A 23,066-nucleotide genomic window follows, 5' to 3' on the forward strand; every position below is an offset into this window, starting at 1 on the left:
AGAGAGTACTTGGTTTGATTTTTAGCTAAAGGGGGTGTTTTGTTTGTTGTTTTGGCCTTGGAGACCCTGAAGAAGAGAGCTTCCTTGTGTTTATTTTTACTGTAGTAGTTTCGGGCAATAAATCATGTTTAATGACATCTATTCTCCAGTAGTTCATGTTTTCTCTTTCACTTTGTGTTACCCCTCACTCCAGTCAACACTTCGTTTTTAAGTGGGGCGTAACAGGGCTGGACCAGGTGACGCTGAAGCCACCCTTAGTTATGCTGCAATAGACGTAGGCTGCCGGGGATTCCCATGATGCATTGAGTTTTTCCTTTCCAGTCACCAGTTTCTCACTCACTATGTGTTAATAAACCTCTCTGCATTGAATCATATCTGTTATTAATCTCTGTCTCTCTTCCACAGCATGTCTTTATCCTGTCTTCCTTCTCTCACCCCAACCGGTCGCAGCAGATGGCCCCGCCCCTCCCTGAGCCTGGTTCTGCTGGAGTTTTCTTCTTGTTCAAAGGGAGTTTTTCCTTCCCACTGTCGCCAAAGTGCTTGCTCATAGGGGGTCATATGATTGTTGAGTCTTTCTCGGTATCTATTATTGTATGATCTACTGTACAATACAAAGCGCCTTGAGGTGACTGCTGTTGTGATTTGGAGCTATATAAATAAAATTGAATTGAATTCTCAATATGTGAAAATTTGGTTTCAAGTAAAGGTCAAGCCATTTTATTAGGGAAGAAAATCATAAAATATAGAGTTTATTGCACATCAACAAGGGAAAAAAATACAAGAAACATCTGAAATAAATCATTTTAACAAGTACTATCAATCCTTTCACTATTAAGAAAAACTCACTGCATGTTTAGACCCTGATCGATCAGTTTTTTTGTGAGCTGAGTGAAAGGAATAAACTCATTTGGTAAGACAACATATATAATATAAGTAACATAAACAATAACAGTAACAGAAGCACAGCGGGTAGACAAACATACATAAGGATGCTCATTTTACAGACTTCATGATACAGGCCTACAGCTTGTGGAATAGTGCACTCCATGTTAAAAAAAATGTAAATATTTTCTAATAGCTCTGTGAATGATATATATACACATTTATTTATCTGTACATGTGAGGTTGTGTTGCATTCTGAGGTTCTTCCATAGTTTGGTTTGAAGGCCCTACACAGTGTCTGGTCAGGTGATCATAATCCTCTGCAAAAGTGCCTTTTAAAAAGAAAACAACCCTCTAAGTCAGGGGTGGGGAACTCCAGGCCTCAAGGGCCAGTGTCCTGTAGGTTTTAGATCTCACCCTGGGTCCACAAACCTGAATCAAATGATTATCATTAACAGGCCTCTGGAGAACTTCAAGACATGTTGAGGACATAATTTAGCCATTTAAATCAGCTGTTGGATCAAGAACACATCTAAAACCTACAGGACACCACCCATTGAAGCCTGGAGTTCCCCCACCCCTGCCAAGTCAAGAAAGGCAGTGGCTATAGTATGGTGTCCATTCAGATGGAAGACATGATCTTCTTTATGTCACCCCACAGTTTTAAAATCACAAAGTTTTTTTTTCACGGAATGGCTCTCTTCCACAGTTTTTTCTTTTTGTTCCGTCATCCTCCCCTCACCCCGAACCAACTCAAGGGTTTGCATGATGGATATTTCTTCCTGTTAAAAGGGAGTTTTTCCTTCTCACTGTCACCATTTGATTGTTGGGTTTTCTCTGTATTAACGTGGGGTGTTAACTTACAGTACAAAGTACCTTGAGCCGAATGTTGTTGTGATTTGGCGCTACATCAATAAAAATGAATGAGATCGGCATGTATGTGATTTGATAGAATCTGAGTTGCTTAGATAAAAGTTATAATCATAGACTTAGAAGCAATCAAAGTGCTGCAATGATAGCAAGTGTTGTTCTGTGCAAATGTTTGAGGCACTTGGATCTTTTGATTGTTTTCCATCGCACTGTACCACAAGGAAAGGCTCATGATTAGTCCCAGTTTTCCTCTGGAGCACATCACTGACCCTAAATATTTGACAAAAGTCATAAAGAGCTGTCTCCAGCAGCAAGATAAACAGCCAGTATGGTTTCCACAGAGTCTTAATGTCAACATAACAGAATCATTCAAGGATGATAAGACAGAACTCAGGCTAAACAAACAAGAAGTGGGACAACCTGCCCGTTGAGTACCTTAAGAAATTGTACGTCCATATTTATTGTGCTACAACTTTTCCCAACAGAATTCTGTAAGCATTTTTTTAACATATTAAACTATTCCTTCATTTAATTTAAGATTAATGCAAAACAACGTTTAATTTATCTGAAGCTGAGGTCACTTCTGCAGGTTTAAATGAAAAAATGCCCAGAGGTTTCCCATGTCACATTAGTATAACTGATAATGGAAAAAAATAACCTTTGACTCCTATAAATGTACAACCCTATGAAAATAACATCAAACACAAAGGGAGGAGAAACCAATGAATATTTCTCTGTTGCTGATTTAGAATCTGTGGGAAACACTGTCGCACATGTTTCCAGTCAAATGATTTCTACAAACACGCTGAAGTGTATGGTTCTTCTTTTTATACTCCATTGCTCAGTAAATCTGTGAATATGGCTTTTTCCCAGTAAACATCTGTCACAGAGGCAAAAACACAAAAAATGTTCAAAAAGATTACAAAATATGAGCATATTTATAATTGTATGTTAACTCATAGTAACTCATCCATGTCTTACTGGAACACAAATACCACCTGATATTACAACAAGGTCAGCACACTGTAAAAGTTATTTTAACCCCATATTTAAATTAAATTTTAAAAAAGTAAACATTCCTGTTACAACTAATAAATTTTTGTAATTAAAAGTAAAAAGAAAATGTAAAAAAAAATAGTCCTTTTAAATTTGATGCCAGCAACACAAAGTCAAGACTGAGGAATATTTATCACGGTTTTCCAGACCTGTTGCTCTATAATCAAATATTCTCTCATGTTCAACAGTGCTCATGTGGTCTGGCAGTGTCTTATTTAAAGGTAGAGTGTGTAAAATCTCACCACCAGATGTCAGTAAATTGCAGTCAACTGAGCTCTGATTACTTATCATCTCAATTCAAGTGTAATAATTCCAGCTACGGTGCCTGCTGGTGGACAAACACTTTTCACTTAGCAATAAATCGGGAATTAAACAATGAATATGTGTTTTGCAGTTTTGCAGTACTTTTTTTGACACACGAATCACCTCTGACCACAGCCGTTCGACATTTAGCTATCAATATGCTGTTTGCTCTGGTAGATGCTGTAAAATTTAGTGAAAGGACTACGATTCGAGCCGATAAGTCAGTGAAGCGAACCTCAGTGAGCTGCTGATAAGCACCGCTGTTTTTACCGTTGTTAGCTGCTGTTAGCTGGCATTATGTTGGACTTTGACACCTAGCAAGTAAACTCTGATACAATGGGATACTCTGAAACAAAGTGTTTATCACAGGGAAAGTGACAAACACTTTCCTAACATTAGCTGGCCTAATGTTAACTTGTAAATGGCAGTTGTTGTTTAGCTGGCTTGTTGGTAACAATAAGTAATTGTGACAATATCGTAAATTAGCATGATTATGCACATTAGAAGTTCTAATTTAGAACCCTAACTTCAGTTCAGGAGATGAGGTTAAGGTAAGAAGGAACAGGATAAGCTAGAAATGAGTGAGGAGAGGTAAAGAAAAAGACAAAATGATAAAAATGTACATGTTCAAATGTTAAATAGTCAGATATAGTTTGAAGGAACTGTAAAATACAAAGTTGTAAGGTGTATTATGTATTTGGCCGGTCTATAGTCATGTACATGAAACACAATTAGGTGGAACGGTGATGTCCAACTCAGCTACTGTACTGTAGATGGTGGGCAACATGGTGCCTTCCACAAACCCACGCATCCTCCTATGTATTTTTAATGGATTCATTTAAAGTTTATAAGAATGCATCAATTTGTTGGGTGGCATAATTACTGACTGATCTATGTATATTTTTGAGTACACTATTTTTCTAATAAATAACATTAAAAACCCACTTACTGTACCTTTAAATAAGCACAGACCTCCCTGAAAATACTGGCTTTGAAAGCATGTGTTGCCCCCAAACTTGCATGTATCAGCCAACAATAATGGTGCTTTCACAGATGTGGAAATCACCCATGATAATGGCTTATTATGGACCAGAAATAATTTCCCATTTCTGAGAAACTGTTTTCTTGTTTAAATATTTGCTCAAACAGTCTTTCACAATGTGATGAACCCCTGGTCTATGGCCTGTTACCAGTTAGTTAATTAGCTGTGGGAACCAAGTGATTTTCAGCACTACACAACTTTTGCAGTCTTTTAAAGCTAGCATAAAATCCAACTTGAGGGTATATTTTCAATTTGCTGAAAGCATCAGTTTATATATATGTATATGTGTATATTTATTAACCTGTGTGTATCTGGTTTAAATGATGACACATGGGCTTTTATGTAATAAAGTACACTGTAAAAAACATGCATGCTGTTAAAAAAATTATGCAATTCTGCCACTCAACCCGGCAGTTATCAAAGAGAATATTACAGTCAAAGAGAATTACACAGAAAAGTGCCATTTCCTCACCACTCACTCATATCGATTGGCAGAGCGAACAGCCCTTTCCTCCAGAAGATAAATGAGACGTCCTGGAAAAACATGGGGGCATAGTTAGCTTCCCTCATGAGGGCAGATGACAAGAGTTGAGTCCAGATCCAAACGGAAGGCGGGGTATAGCGGCTGAGAGAACGAATAATGGAAAGTGTGCAGGAGCACCATGGAGTCCGAGATGCTGTAAAAGGACAAAGCTCCTTTCTGGCGCTCCAGAAACACGCCGATCCTGGGGGAGGGCGGTGCAGCGACCGTGGTCTTGCGGTTATCGTGCCATGCAGCATATCCAGCATGACTACACCTCAGCCGCCAAGAGTGCTCGTTGCGCCCAAGCAGGCAGGGCTTCCCGCCACCTTTGCGCCCGATCCCACGGTAGGTGACGCCTATGTCAATCCACCCACCTCCTCTCCACTCAACCTCCCAGTAGCTGGCACCACCAAACTGGCCCTCCCTGCACAGGACTTGCGCCACTGAGTCAAAGCGCTGTGGATGAGGCTGGTAGGGCTGTGGCTCCTCGCCACAATGAGCACCCTGGGGCCCCTCCAGGAGAACCAAGGTAGGATGAGCTGTCTCGGGGTCAAAGGTCAGATGGCACGAAACTAGAGCAAGGAAACAGAAAGAAAAAAAAACTAACAGTTAAACACCAAAAAGGCTCTGAATGAAACAGTTGGATTGCAAATGACATTTAGCAATGTCATTTGCAATCCAGGATTTATGACTAAATCCTTAGTCATAAATCACTAAGGATTTATGACTGAAATGTTACAACTCGTCAGGTGGCCATAACACTACAGAACACTTTTCTGTTAAGCAGAGGAGTGGGTGTTTGAGGGTAACTGATGCATAAAACTTTAAATTCTGAAACGTGAAGACAATTTAAACGTTCTATAGAAGTCTGGAAGTAAAGGTGTCTCAGGTCTGACCTTTGTAAACAACTTCCTGATGAGCAATTCATTTCAGTTTCATCTTAAAAATTTTGGGCATTCTGTTTATTAGAAAGGGAGATATTTTCATTAGCTAACAACCTGTGATTGACAAGTCCCTAGCCAATGAGAACAGTTTCACTGTAAGATCCATTGCTTGCTGATCAAATGTGTTTTCAAAACTCCAAGATGGTCATGATGCCATACCAACCAGCTGCATTCTAATTCTCCCCACTCTCCATTTGATTTTCCTCCTCTTATAAAGTCAGAATAAAGTTGGCATCAGGAGAAAACTTGCTATTATCCTCCTAATTTAGCAGAGAACTGAACCAGCTGTTGTCTACTCTGTCAGGTTGTAGAGGTTTTCCCACTGACGTTTAAGCCTTGCAGTATTTCAGTTGACTTTTTGGCACAGTGGACACAAACGACACACAGACACTGACCAAATGAATTATTAAACCCTGACAAGGTGCTGGTAATGCTGTAATTGTGTCAGCAGGCTCAGTCGTGTTGGAACATGGTGCTGATCTTAATGATAGACCAGGAAGTCATAAATACAGTATGATGTCCATCCATCATTAATGAGCATCTAGACTGAGGTTTCAGATTTCCCAGCAGGATTCTTATTATCTGGTCAAGTAGGAGGACGCAGAACAAGCAAAGACTGAGGGAAAAGAGGTGACAAAGCAGAGAAAGATGGGTAATGACAATTAGGGTGCTTGCTCTCAATGGTTGTACCAGGGACTAAAAAAGGCACTAAAAAAGGAAAAAAGCATGCTTCTGAGTCACACTTAAGGGAAAAAAGATGATATACTTACACCTGAGGAAAGCTGCCCTCATCCTCTGATCAGGCGCCTGCAGAGACAGAGACGACAGCGGGAACGACACTGGTGCTGCTTGAACGAGACAAAAAAACAGAAAAGTGCCTGCTGAACAAAACTGTATCAATAAAACATTTTTTATCTTCTTTTGCTTAAGCTGTAGAGGGATGATGAGCAAAATGTTGAATGAATTTTGAATAGCACGTTGGGAACACCACAAAAGTTTTCAAGTTAACAAATGGAAACATTTCTTTGTATTTTAAACCAGCTTAAACAGAAATAGGAAACATGTTTACATGCAGTTTAGTAACTTAGAGGCAGCGTTTTCATGCTGTTGGCCCTTTATCATGATGGCTGACCGTCGCTGTCCAAGGTTCAGCAGTACCAAGAGTGGGTGGCTTGGTTGGAAGGTAGTTATTGAACACATAACTTAACCTTTACTGGCATTTATTAAATTTGTAACGTGTTAATAATGAACACACCATGATTAGGTTGACTCTGGGACTCGCATTTTTGATTTCTGAACAAACAGAATCAGACTGTAACCATGTTAGAGGTTCTGTAAGGCGGTACAATCTAAGAATTTAATGAAAATCGAATTAAGCGTTGCAGGACGGTCTGCACTGCTAAACTCTATACACTACCTTGTACTTATTTAAACTTATGTAATGTTGTGCACTTTAAAAGCCCCTTTAAAAGTACCTTTCTAGTTTTATTGATTCCAAAAGCACAACACATTCACACAGCACTTATTGTACCCTTCAAGCAGGGTTCAAACAGCGCAATCCAACCTATCACCATGCCACCTCGTAGCATGGTGGTGGAATGGTAAGTCATTAAAATCCCCACTGTGATACATTTTCTTTTGTTATGAATCTCATGCAGACCTTCTCTGTAATGCAGTGACACTGGAGATAAGACTTGTAATGTCGCTTTTCTTGAATCATGATCTGGTTACTTGTCGGTAACTTACTGTTGTTGTCATGAGAGTAAGCCTCTTATCACACGTCAGTTCACAGGTACCTGGGCTATAATTGTATTTCTCTGATGCACTGAGTAAAACAAGACAAGTCCCTTGATATTCAAGAGGAGGCAACAGAAATCTCCCAAACTGGGGAGCGCACACCAAAGCAGTGAATTTCAGTTCAGTATTATTCATATAGCACCAATTCACAGCAACAGTCTCCTCCCCACAGTATTACAGAGAGAACCCCCCAATTAAGGCGATCCCCTATGAGGAAACGCTTGGCAACAATGGGAAAGAAAAACTCACTTTTAACAGAAAGAGACGTCCAACAGAACCAGGATCCGGGAGAGGCAGGATCTCATGTCATTTGGATATATCATATTTATTATATTAAATTATAGTCATGTGAAAAGAAACATTTCATATGACACTATGCAGCCTGGTGAAAAACTAAGTGCATGCTTATTGTTTCTATAGGGATGGTGAGTAGCAGCCAGGCGCTGCTAATCAAATCACTTGATTTGCTGATCATCAGCAAATGTGAGCAGATTTTAAAGGCATAGTTAGCATGTTAAAAGTTTATGACAGCACAATTAGAAAAAGTACTGAACAAGACTTTTTATTTGAAAAGGTTTTTGAGAGAAAACCTCTTTTCTCTGAAAAACATGGCAGCACAGTAAAGCTGCATTTGAACAAACTACAAGACTTGTGGATAGATGAGACCACACAGTTTGGCCAAAATGCACAGCACCACATTTGGAGGAAAAAAGTCAGAGCATATGAGTACAAACACCCCACACTAACTGCCAGGCATGGGGGTGGAGGTGTGATGATTTGGGCTCATTTTGCAGCCACTGGACCCGAGCACCTCGCAGTCTCCACTTTATACCAAAGTAAACTGAAGTGATGTTCAGCAGCTTCAAAATAAAAGAATCAGGATGTTTTGATGGCCAAGTCGACCTGACTGAAATGCTGTGTAATGAACTGAAGCAACATTGTAAAGAAGAGTGAGCCAAAATTCCTCCAGAAAAATGTGAGAGACTGTTTTTGTACACGAAGTAAGTATTACTACATTACATTATATTACATTATCTTTTTGCCACTTACCCCGGGTTGCATGTTGCCCTGTAGACAGTTGCACTTGCTGAGGTTTGGAGTTCACCGCACTGTGAATTCGACCACCTCCCCAATACAACAGATATGAATGGTATGAATGATATTTGGTTTGAAATAATGTCACAACAAACAACATGCCACTCAGTCAAATTCACAAATTTGGAGAGTTTCCATTAAAAGAAAGAAAGAAAGAAAGAAAGAAAGAAAGAAAGAAAGAAAGAAAGAAAGAAAGAAAGAAAGAAAGAAAGAAAGAAAGAAAGAAAGAAAGAAAGATCCCCTCTGAGCACATACAGGGAGTGCAGAATTATTAGGCAAGTTGTATTTTTGAGGAATAATTTTATTATTGAACAACAACCATGTTCTCAATGAACCCAAAAAATTCATTAATATCAAAGCTGAATGTTTTTGGAAGTAGTTTTTAGTTTTAGCTATTTTAGGGGGATATCTGTGTGTGCAGGTGACTATTACTGTGCATAATAATTAGGCAACTTAACAAAAAACAAATATATACCCATTTCAATTATTTATTTTTACCAGTGAAACCAATATAACATCTCCACATTCACAAATATACATTTCTGACATTCAAAAACAAAACAAAAACAAATCAGCGACCAATATAGCCACCTTTCTTTGCAAGGACACTCAAAAGCCTGCCATCCATGGATTCTGTCAGTGTTTTGATCTGTTCACCATCAACATTGCGTGCAGCAGCAACCACAGCCTCCCAGACACTGTTCAGAGAGGTGTACTGTTTTCCCTCCTTGTAAATCTCACATTTGATGATGGACCACAGGTTCTCAATGGGGTTCAGATCAGGTGAACAAGGTGGCCATGTCATTAGTTTTTCTTCTTTTATACCCTTTCTTGCCAGCCACGCTGTGGAGTACTTGGACGCGTGTGATGGAGCATTGTCCTGCATGAAAATCATGTTTTTCTTGAAGGATGCAGACTTCTTCCTGCACCACTGCTTGAAGAAGGTGTCTTCCAGAAACTGGCAGTAGGACTGGGAGTTGAGCTTGACTCCATCCTCAACCCGAAAAGGCCCCACAAGCTCATCTTTGATGATACCAGCCCAAGCCAGTACTCCACCTCCACCTTGCTGGCATCTGAGTCGGACTGGAGCTCTCTGCCCTTTACCAATCCAGTCACGGGCCCATCCATCTGACCCATCAAGACTCACTCTCATTTCATCAGTCCATAAAACCTTAGAAAAACCAGTCTTGAGATATTTCTTGGCCCAGTCTTGACGTTTCAGCTTGTGTGTCTTGTTCAGTGGTGGTCGTCTTTCAGCCTTTCTTACCTTGGCCATGTCTCTGAGTATTGCACACCTTGTGCTTTTGGGCACTCCAGTGATGTTGCAGCTCTGAAATATGGCCAAACTGGTGGCAAGTGGCATCTTGGCAGCTGCACGCTTGACTTTTCTCAGTTCATGGGCAGTTATTTTGCGCCTTGGTTTTTCCACACGCTTCTTGCGACCCTGTTGACTATTTTGAATGAAACGCTTGATTGTTCGATGATCACGCTTCAGAAGCTTTGCAATTTTCAGACTGCTGCATCCCTCTGCAAGATATCTCACTATTTTTGACTTTTCTGAGCCTGTCAAGTCCTTCTTTTGACCCATTTTGCCAAAGGAAAGGACAAAGGAGCTTGGAAAGAAAAGCGTCTGGACTTCTTTAAGTTGCTTGAAGACGTTTCACCTCTCATCCGAGAAGCTTCTTCAGTTCTAAGGTCAAATGGTGGAGAGTCCCAGATATAAACCCAGTGGGAGTGACCCCCCACAGAGGGACAAAAGGACCCCCTGATGATCCTCTAATCGCCTGAGCCAAGGTGTGAAACTGGGCGTGGGTCCCAATCAGCCAGAGTTTCGGGTGTGTTCATTGTGAAACCTGGCCCCACCTTATCATGTGAATTCCTGAGGTCAGATGGCCCAGGATGTGAGTGGGCGTTAAGGCGTCTGGGAAGGGATCTCAAAACTGGATTATAGATGGCAGAGAGTTGGTGTCGTAAACCCCCGCCTCTGTTCAAAGATGGTCGCTCACAGTGGACATAGATGGCTTCTTTCACTCCTCTTTCGAACCATCTGTCCTCTCTGTCCAAAATGTGAACATTGGCATCCTCGAAAGAGTGTCCTTTATCCTTAAGATGCAGATGGACTGCTGAGTCTTGTCCTGTGGAGGTGGCTCTTCTGTGTTGTGCCATGCGCTTGTGAAGTGGCTGTTTGGTCTCTCCAATGTAGAGGTCTGAGCATTCCTCGCTGCACTGTACAGCATACACCACATTGTTAAGTCTGTGTTTTGGCGTTTTGTCTTTCGGGTGAACCAGTTTCTGTCTGAGCGTGTTGCTGGGTCTGAAATACACTGGGATGTCATGCTTGGAGAAAACTCTCCTGAGTTTCTCTGATACACCGGCTACATAGGGGATGACAATGTTGTTGCGTCTGTCCTTCTTATCCTCCCTCGCTGTCCTAAGAAGGACAGACGCAACAACATTGTCATCCCCATTGTCAAGCTCCTTTGACTACGATGACCTGGATGACTGAGAACCTTCACAGACAAAGGAAAGGACGTTGCCTAATAATTATGCACACCTGATATAGGGTGTTGATGTCATTAGACCACACCCCTTCTCATTACAGAGATGCACATCACCTAATATGCTTAATTGGTAGTAGGCTTTCGAGCCTATACAGCTTGGAGTAAGACATGCATGAAGAGGATGATTGTTTTTTTTGTACTTTTTATATTTTACATTTATATTTATTATTGAAACTTGCACCAAGGGAGTGGCACTCCAATTTCGTTGTACTCTGTACAATGACAATAAAGGCTATTCTATTCTATTCTATTCTATTCTATGTGGACAAAATACTCATTTGCCAAATAATTCTGCACTCCCTGTAAAACCCCCACAAAAAAACAATTTAACCTCCTAGGACCTGGCGTCCACATATGTTGACTACCCATTTTGGGTTGTCTAGACCAAAATACCAAATTTTGCTGCAGAAGGGCCTGATATCCACTGACAAGGACGTTACACTGCCACTGTTCTATCGAAATTTAATGTGAATGTCCTCATATGTGAATCTCATTTTTCTCAGAAACAAAAAGAAGGTAAAAAAAAAAAAAAAAAAAAAAATCACGTAATTCTTTGTTTTTACATTCATCAGGTCCTAATCAGCCCAAATAGCAAAGATAAATTAAAAATGCTGCCATGGAAGAGTTTGGGTCTTAGGAGGTTAAAAAAGCTCTTAGGAAAAAAATATAAAAAATGAATTAATAACAAATCTGCAGTTATGCCGGCAACTTTTTGAGGCTGCAGTTACAGCAGTGCTTTGAGAAAAATGCTATCAGCAACATGGTAACATGCAGTGTCCACTATCTCAGCGTGCTAACATGCTTATAAAAAAGTGAAAGGATGGGACGATAAAATGTCCGAAGTTTGTCCATAAACAGCTGCAACGTATTTAACACACTGAATTTTAATGTAATGGTTTTGCTGCAAGAAAACTGTTTCACACTTTTTACAGCAATGAAATATTTTCTATAATATGGAGACTACTGCAGAAAGTGCTCACACTGATGGATCCACACTACAATCCCTTAATCACATCATGTCTTAATTAGCTCCACTATCTTTGTGCTAACCCCCTAATATAATGTGGACGGTGCTGCTTCAAATGACACCAAAATGAACAGATTAGAATAGAGAGGAGCTCATCCTGGTCCTCTTCAGCATCAATGATTAACAATTCCACTCGGTGTTAAAGGTCATAGAAAACCTGGTAAAAACGGGTCACCCTGAGCTTTGACTGTGCATGTTTGTGTGTGTCGTGTTTGTTGTGCTTACTTTTTACATGCTCTCCACCAGATTTGTAGTTATCATTAACTGGAAGAGAAATAATAACAAAAATAATAATAATAATACAGTGCACATACAGCTCATATATGTATATGAATCCATAAATGGACTTGTGATATGATCCGAATATAGACCATGGGAAGGGATGGGAATCGAGAACCGGTTCTCTACAAAAACCGGTTCCCAGTAGGCCAGTTCCTTGGAATCTTCCTGCCTATCGATTCCTCTTGCACTCTTGCTACGACCAGCTGATTTCAGTTCGTGTGTCTTTGGCGTGGATATGGACATTACATTACAACTTTGGCTCTTAGCAAGCGCCTGCAAAGACAGAATGCCAACGCTAAGCTAACCAAGAGCCCAGATTGACGTTAAAGCTGAGTAAATGCTGACCAAGTCCAGCACTGTGCTAAAATGAGCCATCATTTGCTGTGAAGTCAGCCGCTGGTGAACTTCAACAGGTAACAAACTGATGAGCAGTCAGGCTGCAGCCCCTGTTTCTACCTGTCCACATTTCTAAAGTAGAACTCCTGTGTCGACCGCTCTAAAGTCTCTTTGTGTTGGTTTTCATCTTTGATTTGTGCTGTCAGCTCTGTGTTGACACCAAAATACTAAGAGTCACGTGTGTGCTCATCAGGACAGGGATCTGTGTTGGTGTGTGGGGCTGTAGGTTTATATTGTTGACAGTGTTTCAGGTCATTTTACAAAGTAACATGAAAGGAACGTAATGAGTAGTATAACAAATGTCTTTCTCCTGGGTGTAATTAAGTAACGTGCGTTGTTACTTTTTAGAAAATTGCTCTGTGTAATATCTGCAATAACTTTTTTTATTTACTTTTTTGAGTAATGACGCCAACACTGATCACAACAAAGAGGAGAAATACCTCCAACATGCACAAACATTTGACCACTCGGCATGCTATTAATTCCCATGAATGTAATGGTAATGTGATATTCTCATTGAGAGCCATTGAGAATTGATAAGTCATATTGATAATGAATTGCTAAATTCTTATCAATTCCCATCCCTAACTGTGAGTCGGTGTTAGCATCTTTGAAGCTCATCCTGAGTCCAGGTGGTGCTACCTACCTGCGGGGGTGATCTTGTCGACCTCCTCCCTGCAGACCTCCTCTATGTGGCTACGGAGGTGGCCCAGTGCTCTCCTGGCACCACTGAAGGCCTCCGTGGGCAGGCTGAGGGTGCCGGAGTGCCGACCAGTGGCGAAAGGCATGCAGAGCAGCTGGGTGGCCTGAGCCAATGAGAAAAGAGTGGAAACTATACTCCAGGCGCTGCAGATTTGGCCCGCCTTCCCCCCCACCCTCCACCCTCAATTCCTCGTACAATTAAATTTGAAAATAACACTTAGGCAGTTGCCGTCTTTTTCCACTAGCCACTGCTGACTCATTCTCTCCTTTCATCCGTTCTTTCTGCTCATAACTCGTTCACACACTGACTGGATCTTTCTAAGTACCCACTCAGGTGAGTTCTTATGTCCTCCAGGATGCATTAACAGTAATGGGTGAGTATCCAATACAAGAGCTGCTAACGATTTGATTTTTCTGAGTGAGAACAATCGAGAGTAAAAGTGGGCGATGTGCAGGCGTCCTTTAAAGCACATCAGCAACCAATTCTGTTGTAATTGATGAGCCAATAACAGATAATCAATCAGCAGCCGTTTGGATAATTGATGATTTTCTGGAAACAATTGAGAACATCTGATAGCCCCAGTGTCTCAAATGTGAGAATGAAGTCTTTTCTTTCTTTTACTCTGAAGTTAGTTCAATATTTTATCAGTTTGTAATTCCATGACGGGTGAGAACAAAGTTCTACAACTTCACCAATAAACCGAACACTTGCACCTGCACGTTCATGATGCACATGGGATTGTGTCCAGTGACCTACAACGTCTGTTTCAGTTTGCTGTGAAGGACAGGTGATAAGCAAGGACTGTATTGGAGTTGCCAAAAACATGCATACAAGCATGTGAGGGCCTAACAAACTACTGAGTACTACTTTGAGTTGCTGCAATTAAATTTTATCAAAATGGACTAACCTACCTCATTATTTGTTCATTTTGATTTTTGATGTGTCTTTTCATTTCCTTTAAATGATGTGGCATCTTCTAATTCCTAACACATTATTGAATCCACATCAGTAAGAATATCCATCATGAGTTGCTTGCTTCACTGAAATCTGATTTTTTTTTTTTTTAAATTTTGGGAGCAGTGTATGCATCTTATATTAGGCCTTGGTGCAGCTACCCAAATTCGTTTCTGTCTTGTCTGTTTAAGCTCCTTTCCCTGTGTGGCCACCTTCTTTTTAAGCTTTCTTCTTTTTGATTGGTTGAGACTCAGAAACAGAAGGTTTGGTAGGTAATGGGAGGGGCTTCTGTGCTCATAACCAGAGCTGTGTGCCTTAGATCAGCAGTCCCCAACCTTTTTTGCGCCACGGACCGGTTTATGCCCGACAATATTTTCACGGACCGGCCTTTAAGGTGTCGCGGATAAATACAACAAAATAAAACTAGTACCAGTACAGAAAAAAAGAAGATTTATTCATAACACACGTGAAAAGACCCAGGAAAACTGAGTTAATGAAAAAACGATAACAAAATAACGCTGAAAACCGATAAAAACCCTGAAAACCAGACATTTCACACCTGAGCCTCAACTCTCGCGGCCCGGTACCAAACGACTCACGGACCGGTACCGGTCCGAGGCCCGGGGGTTGGGGACCGCTGCCTTAGATGACTATGTTTGATCTCAGTGACATCATAGAGGACCACAAGTAAAGGAAAATATTTCGGGAACTGAACGTTTAGAGCAGTCTGAAATCTTTTTGCCTCACAAAGATCACATGTATTTATGTGTCCCTCATGATTGTCAAGTTTAGCCATGTTTAATGTCAGCATATGGCAGAAAATAAGGAAACATATAACAGGTCTCCTTTAAGTAAGTATATAAGTAAGTGATATTAAAGAATGACTTTTAAGCCGACCTAGTGTCTTTCCATGAACAAACTTATATAATAATGTAACAAACTTCCTTCCCTTTGTAACCAGCAAACTGCATTCATCCTCACCTGTAAGAAATGAGCATTATCCTCAGACTGCAGCAGCTGGCTGATCTCCTCGTCTCGCCTCCTCAGCTCCTCCAGGTCCTTCTCCATCAGCTCTATGTCACTTTCAGCTCTCGCCACGATTGCGCGCTCTTTCGCTTCCAGCCTCGCTCGGGCCTACAGCACACAAGCAGAAGATTTAATTCCCTTACAAAACTGTGAACGTTTCACATTATTCTCCTCAGAGCTGCTACTGTTGCAAATACTGGCAATATTAGAACTTATGCTTCTAGCTCCTGCTACTCACCTCCGCCTTGGTTTTCTCCAGGCATAGTGCCATATCAGCAAACAGAGCCTCACCATCCTCCAGAACAGCAGACGCCGACACCTAAAAGACGCACATTAGAGTAGAACAGAGCATGTATTTAAAGATGGCATAAAGCAGAGAATGCAATCTTCTGGAAAACTCTTTGATGGCATCCTCAACAGCCTTATGATATATTAACAGACATATCTTCATGACATACTTCAAAAAGAAACCCATGTCATTTCGAATGGCCTCACTCTCTACATTAGGAGTGAGAAAAATTCTTATTTCACAGTGTTTAAGACATGCTTATTGTAGTTTCATCCAGGCATACAAACTTTCTTACAATGAACACAATTATATGGGTAATTAACAAGCAGAAAACTTTGGTGACGAAAAATTACGCCAAAAAAACAAATGAGGCTTCGTCCAAGAGTGGATCCACTGAGACTCCCATGTTAAAATATCCACCTTTAGCAGTGACACTGACAGGTCTATGGCCTAGTGCAAACACTTTATTTAACATCTATATCAATTTCACCTTTACTATAACTGTACGGTAAGTGAATTTTTGTGTTACTCACTTGTTTGGAATTTTTTAGGGCGTACTAAGGCGAGGTAGCTTTGACTGATGGCACGCCCAGAAGAAGCTAGCAGCCATCAGTTAGGCGTCACCTTTGGTAATTTGAAAATAGACCTCGTCTATTTTAGTGTTGGTGTCTCCCTGAGTGCTTGGGCATGGTGAGTAAAATTAGTGTTTTATTAGTCTGTTATTTGGCATCAATTAGCATTTATTTGTGACTGTGCATGAAATATGCACGATTTACGGATGCAGTGTGCTAGCATTACTTAGTTCACCCATTATAGTAACTTTTATATCTAATGTTGAGGCTTCATAATGTGGAAATCACAAACCAACAGGTTTGTTATGGACATAAGGTTGCCATCATTGCCCAGCTGTGGTTAGGTCCATCTTTTATACACAGTCTGTAGTATGTAGCCACATATTACACTCGCAGAGCATTGTGGCACTGCACATCAACCCATAAACCACCAACAGTGAAGCCTGGTGGTAGGAACATCATGGTGCGGGGCTGTTTTTCAACATAAGACACTGGCAGACTTCATATAACTGAAGGAAGGATAAATGGAGCAATGTACAGAGACAAGAATCTGCTGCCATCAACCAGGATGCTGAAGATGAAATGATGGTGGACGTTTAAGATCAGAAGACAGCTTGTGTGGAAGAATGGACCAAAATCACATCGGAGCAGTGCAGTTTTTCTGTACCGGAGGTATCTTGAAGGTGTCATTAGCAACAAAGACTTTTTTAGCAAGTATAAAATACATTTCAGCTAGCATGTTCAATTCTTATTCCCTGTGTCATATCACTTTATTACACAGTACTCAATTTATGGACTCTTTTTTTCTTTATATATGGTGAAAATGTTATCCCAATATATTCACTGCAAAAAATGTTGACCAATTCAGCACTTTAAAGAGAATATTACACTTTATATTTGTTAAATTACAAAACTACATTGTGGATATGTGGGAAGTTCAGATTTCAACCTTTTGGGACAGAACGGAAAATTTTCCCATTTAGTTCTTTGTAGGTTTTATGAGTAAAAATACACTAAATATAAACATTTAACATCCTGCACGTTTAAGTAGATCCATTACCATTTAAATTATTATTTTTAAAAATTAAAATTAAAATTAAAAATATTTTTTAATTTGCTAATATAACAGGCAAACTAACCAGAATCACACGATTACAATTTCAACCTCCAGAGCAACAAGCCAAGATGGCAGGGTATCTGTCTGAGGTTACTGTGAGCGGATAGAGTGACTTCCCAAGAGTGGATGGAAGGAGACGATGCTCGGGGGAGGGAGGAGAAATAGCTTTCCTGGAAGTCTGAAAGGGTGTTAGAGAAACTAGAATACAAATTGGCACTGTACTTGGAACTAACACGATCCCCAGAGGGCAGGATGTTGGTGTGCAGGGGAAAAATTTGCGTGAGTCTTGCCTACATTGCATAATAACAATAACAACATGATGACCTGAGAGAAAATCAAAAACAATTAAAATAACATTTGACTAATTTAAAAGCGAGCGTATGCATGTATTTTTTTTTTTACAGCTGTAAATAACTTAACGTTAAAACAAAAGAGTTGGTCAGTCACAGTGAACTCAAAATATACAACTGATATATACAGTACATATATATATATATATATATATATATATATATCCTGTTTCTTTAAAAACAGGACACATTAAAAATACTGAATGTCAAACAAGTAGCTGGAATTGAAAAAAAAAGACATTAAATTATTATTAGTAATTTCAAAACCCACATAATTCTCAGTTAAAGCAGACTCAGTGTCATTATAGAACATATGAATCATTAGTTTACAGGATTTTGTAAAAACAAACAAACAAAAATTGTGGATTTTTATACAAAAGTCTGAACAGAAAGAAGTAAAGGAGAGCACCAAGTTATTTCACAGTGTCTGTTTCAGCATCTTTCCAATGGTTTCCTGTCTCCCTTTGAATTGATTGACTCTTAATGGCTTTCCAACTTTCTCTCTCTACACTCATTTCAAGGTCAGTTTCATGAAATATTACAGTGTTAAAAACACAAAGAGGACTGAGCAGGTTTCCATCTCACACTACGCTCTGCAACACGGTGGTGTGAAAAAAATGAGTCGAGCCAATGAAAACTGTAGCATTTTTGGGATGATTCACATCATGGATGTGCAGCCAACAGAGCAGCAGCTTTTCAAAACTATGCCATGGAGAACTAGAGCAGTTCTGAAGGTAAAAGTGGGTCCAGCCTGTTACAGGCAAGGTGTCCTTAATAAAGTGTCCAGTGAGTGTAAGTTGCATAGATTTCAAACAGATGTCAGCATTAATTTTATATTCGACTGGTTGCTCCAGCAAATTCAGCCCAGGAGCTGATGTGCCAGTGGAAGTCACACTTGCTGTGAAGCATGGTGATGGAAATGTCATGCTTTGGAGTTCATTGCCATGTCAACGGATGGAGAGCTAGAAAACTATCGGCATCATATCAAACTGCTTGAAGAAAGCTTGAAGGCATGTCTGAAATTTGAAATTGAGACTATAGTGGAACTTTCAACAATGGTAATGGTCCTAGGCATGTTAGATCATCCAAAGGTGGGAACAGGAGAGCTGAAGCCCACTAAAATGAAGACATTTATCACAGAAGAGTGGTCAAAAGTTTCAGCAAGCCCGTGTTAGAGGCTGATGGATTAGTTTGTTTCTGTTAATTAGTGCGATACACCACAAGTACTAGACATCTATGGACATTAGGTTACATCTGGTCGGCCAGTCATTAACTTTAAAAAGACGTCCTGTTACAATTACATTTACTACTTGAAAAGTCATCTTTTAAGGATATTAATAGCCCAATTACCATGATACATACATTTACCTATACCCAATGAGCAGTTTTCTACTGATCTGTGACACAGGTGTGTCTATGAGTTTGTCCTTTCTGTAAGAGAAGCTGAGGTATTGGGTGACAACAGCTAACATTTTCCAGGTAAGTTCCTGGTGTACCAGTTAATTTCCCAGTACCAAGAACTACCCACAGGCCACAGAATCATCAGGACATACTGGGTGTGTTTGTGTTTTTGTCACCTTGAGAGACTCCAAGTTTTGTTGAAACTCCTGCAGCTCTCTCTCTCCGGTCCGTATCCTCCCCTGGACCATCCTCTGAGACTCCTGGAGCTGGAGCTGACAGACAAACAGAGAAACAGATGGAGGCGGACAGACAAACAATTAGAGAATAAGACATCCATTCAGATATTTGGCATGAGCATTTTTACTGCATTCGGGGGAATTACTGTCCATGTGGTGAAAGCTCGTAAAATATCTCATATATAACACAGCTGTTATACAAGTGCCTTATCTTTTAAAAGACTGATAACTGTTCATAAGCAACATCATTAATAAGTGCTAAACTGAGAGGTAATTACTAACTAATTATTAGTTGGCTTGCAAACCACCATTGAAAATTATCTGGATGGTTACTGTAAATTGCAGCTTTGGAAATTGCTACTAAAATACTCCACAGTACACCCACAAACATCATATGGATGGCTATGATAAAGGTGAAACTGATATTAATAATGGTTGTTTTCAGTGCGGTTGGGTTGGGTTTGGGAACCAACAAACTATACTGTTAGGATTTTCCTAAACCTAACAAATCAAATTATTTGCAGACATAATGAAAGGACATGTATGCTCATTATGCTCAGGTTTAACTTTAAATTATGGATGCATTGATGCAGCTTATTTTAAAATGCAAAAAAAGAAGAAGAAGATTTTATTGTAGTTGCTATCCACAAAGTTGGAAAGCATTAAGAGAAGCTGTGAGCACCGTCTGCAAGCAAAGGTCTAACTTAATGATTAAATCTGAAGCCAGGACAAATAGTGCAGCTATTATTTCTGATGGTGTTTGGCACAGAACAGAGTGTGTTTTATCTTCTCTGTCCAGGTACTGAGACATAATTTTGCATGATTTAACTTCTGTGGCATCACCTCAGCCAACTGCTGCTGTAAGGCGTCCTTACAGTGCAATAGTTATAAATCTAAATCTATTTAGTTAATCGATTTCACTCTTGTTTGGACTCTTCCTACATACTAAAGTCGTACTTAGCAGCTTATTATCTGCAGTAAATTTTGTGGGGATTCTGTAAGTTCAGTTCAACACTACTAAGTTTATTTTTAAGAAAAGAGAAGAAGAAAGTATTTCCTGTTTGTTTGATGAACAATGTTTTTCTTTTTAGAAGTGAACAGAAATTTTATGTGGCTCTTTCCAACTGAGGGTCCCCCCCCACACACACACACTTTTCGGGGTATCCTGACTTAATGTGAGAGTCTTAACTCTGTGCTGTATTATACGATACTCAGAGTTTCTCTCAGCAGTACCTGTCTCCTAGCTCTCTGCGCTTCCACACTGGGCGCTTCCTCCTGGTCGGCCTGGCACAGCAGGCAGTACCCGCTCCACTCCACCGCAGCCCCTGCCTCGGAGCCGCTCCCCTCGGGCTCCAGCCCCAGGCGGTGCTGAGCGCACAGCTTCTCCGCCACACATTCTACCGCTGGCACCAACTTGTGGCGTCGCAAAGTACCGACCTCACGGTGCGGCAGGACGTGAAGCTTGCAGAAAGACGCCAGGCACACCAGGCACGACTTGTCCGCCCTCAGTTTACTCTCCGCCGTGCAGAAGTCGCAGGGAACTTCCCCGACTCCCCCCAGGTAGACCTCCGGCGCTGTGTCAATCTCATTCAGCTTGAGTTTGCCGAGAACCTCGGCGAGCACAGTGTTCCTCCGCAGCACCGGCCGAGGGCTGAACGTGTCCCGGCACTGAGGGCAGCTGAACTGACCCGAGTCCACCCGGTCCCAGTAGCTGTTGATGCATGCCATGCAGTAGGTGTGTCCACAGGGGATAGACACCGGGTCCTTCAAGATGTCCAGGCAGATGGGACACCTGAACTGGCTCTCCGTCACCGAGATATTCGCCTGAGCCATCTCAGCGGTCGGCTCCGTCCACTTCCCCGGATCGGCTCTGAGCTGCCCGATCACTCCGTTCCTGATATTAACACAAGCATTTCCTGACTTCCACGTTATTGTGAAGAGGCGTGGTAAGCAGACAGGAATAGCCTTCCGCAATGTCATACCTCCCATTAGTTTAAGCGCCACCCTCGTGCCCTGATTATTGTCTTACAGGCATGTATGCATTAAGGTGGACAGGAAACTCTACAGCTAACTTACACCAAGGAGCCCTACTCTAAAAAACTATCACAGATTTAACACCGTCTGTGAAGCTGTTTTAAGAAATAAGTGTGTTCAAAGTATATTTAGCACCATCTTGCTCCAGTACAGAACATGACTTCACTGTGCCGGTTGGTTGGTTTCTGCTGAAAGACTTAAATTGGTCTATGTTAACTCAGTGGAAAATACTCAGGATCTACTTTTACTGTTTGTTTCTTTAGCAGTAGGCCTATACTGGCTGCACTGAAATGGGAAAAATGCACCTGTTAGCCGTAATACTTCAGTTTGTCAACATTTTATAAATGAGGACAGTGTGGAGGAGAACCCGTTTGAGTCAGGGGAAGCTATGGTTCAAGAAAGTCCTCTACAAACCCTAACATTAGGGCTAACAGCTGGATTTTCCTATTACTGTGCAGCTATCCAGCTCTTAAAACAACAACAACATAAAACTAAAACAAAATGTACATGCTTAGACTTCCTTTTTGTTTTAGTTTCCTTCTTTTACACTGAGTTATCATTTGTTTCAGTAGTTTGCTAACATAAACTTATACAAGTCTATCAGCAGCAACCATGATGGTCTGTTCTGTGCTGGCACTGCTAACATGCTCTAAAAACCTTAAACACTTATTTTTGAAACCCAACTTCACAGTTAAATCTATGACAGTTTTTTGGAGTAGGGCTGTATGGTGTAAATTAGTATTAATACATGGAGTTTTTTATTGTCACTCAAAATCACACAGATGCAGAATAGCAAACTTTTACTGGGTAAAGTGCCATTTATCAAAGGATGCCAGAAACCTTTGAAATAAAATCAATGTCTTTACGTCACTTCCACAGTAGCAATAGACATTCGCTTTAAATATGGCCCCTATCAATACTGTTCTTGGGCTGTAATTAACCTAAACTGATGATTGTGATTCAGGATGACCTTCTTTTATGTTAAGGATCAGTTTGACCCATTCCAGTTTTTGTGTTGACCAAAGTACTGGTCATCCTTTCTTTTTCGTTTCTTGTTCTTTCAAATTGTACCTACGTCGGCTTTTCCTGGAAGAACTGGGCAAAAGTCTTGTCACTTCCAAGATCCAGAGGCGAGTCAGACTAGCTCGATCCCCAGTAGCTGCAGCTGTCATTGAAAAAGTCAAGTCTGCACCCTCTAACCAATCTGCGATGGATCCTGTGTGGTGGTAAGACTACACACCTTTGCCGCTGGGTTCACAAGTTCGATTCCCACCCGGTCCTGGCTAGACCCCCATGCTTAATACCAACTCCTGGAATGGCGAGGCTATGTCTGCGGCTCGGACACAAGAGTTTTGCTACATGTTGTACTCTGTATAATTGTGTATGTGACAAATAAAGGTTGTTTGTTGTTAGATACAGGTGTGGGCCACTTCTGATCTATGTAAGATTTGCCAGTGGTGTATTAATCAAGCTGTGTAAAGCCCAAAGTATCACAGACTAAGCAAAATGTGTTTGCCAACTTGGTTTGGTTTTTTTAAGCTTACCTTTGTAAACTCTAAAGTTAATAAATGTTACTCATTTCTAATTTTTCTGAAATATTATATAT

The 23,066-nt window shown here is 40.6% G+C and overlaps 1 protein-coding gene across 3 annotated transcripts; it reads right to left on the reverse strand.

Moving 5' to 3' along the window:
• Positions 1–696: 696 nt before the first annotated feature.
• On the reverse strand, positions 697–21,366 carry LOC146667531 (E3 ubiquitin/ISG15 ligase TRIM25-like). 3 transcript variants are annotated; one of them, XM_085409221.1, is made up of 9 exons: positions 20,660–21,366; positions 19,367–19,462; positions 15,700–15,780; positions 15,417–15,569; positions 13,425–13,584; positions 12,326–12,364; positions 8,468–8,542; positions 6,391–6,465; positions 697–5,248 (listed from the first exon to the last, which is right to left on the reverse strand). In XM_085409221.1, exons 1-9 carry the CDS (start codon positions 21,257–21,259, stop codon positions 4,710–4,712), a joined length of 1,818 nt encoding a protein of 605 aa, XP_085265347.1. In that variant the 5' UTR covers positions 21,260–21,366; the 3' UTR covers positions 697–4,709. The 3 variants fall into 3 exon arrangements, with proteins under 3 accessions (XP_085265347.1, XP_085265346.1, XP_085265348.1); XM_085409220.1 differs by having other exon boundaries at positions 6,391–6,468; XM_085409222.1 differs by lacking the exon at positions 8,468–8,542.
• Between the last annotated feature and the right edge of the window lie 1,700 nt (positions 21,367–23,066).

The sequence above is a fragment of the Rhamphochromis longiceps genome, linkage group LG6 (genome assembly GCF_057381845.1).
Source record: "Rhamphochromis longiceps isolate RC_006_pf linkage group LG6, R_longiceps_female_GT1.1, whole genome shotgun sequence".
NCBI lineage: Eukaryota > Metazoa > Chordata > Actinopteri > Cichliformes > Cichlidae > Rhamphochromis > Rhamphochromis longiceps.

Coding starts and splice junctions, on each gene's coding strand:
- LOC146667531 (XM_085409220.1), bottom strand. CDS start 21,259: ATGGCTCAGGCGAATATCTCGGTGACGGAGAGCCAGTTCAGGTGTCCC. Junction 13,585..15,416: donor ATAATGCTCATTTCTTACAG/GTGAGGATGAAT, acceptor TCATTGGCTCAG/GCCACCCAGCTGCTCTGCAT. Junction 5,249..6,390: donor GAGGGCAGCTTTCCTCAGGT/GTAAGTATATCA, acceptor TCCTTGCTCTAG/TTTCGTGCCATCTGACCTTT.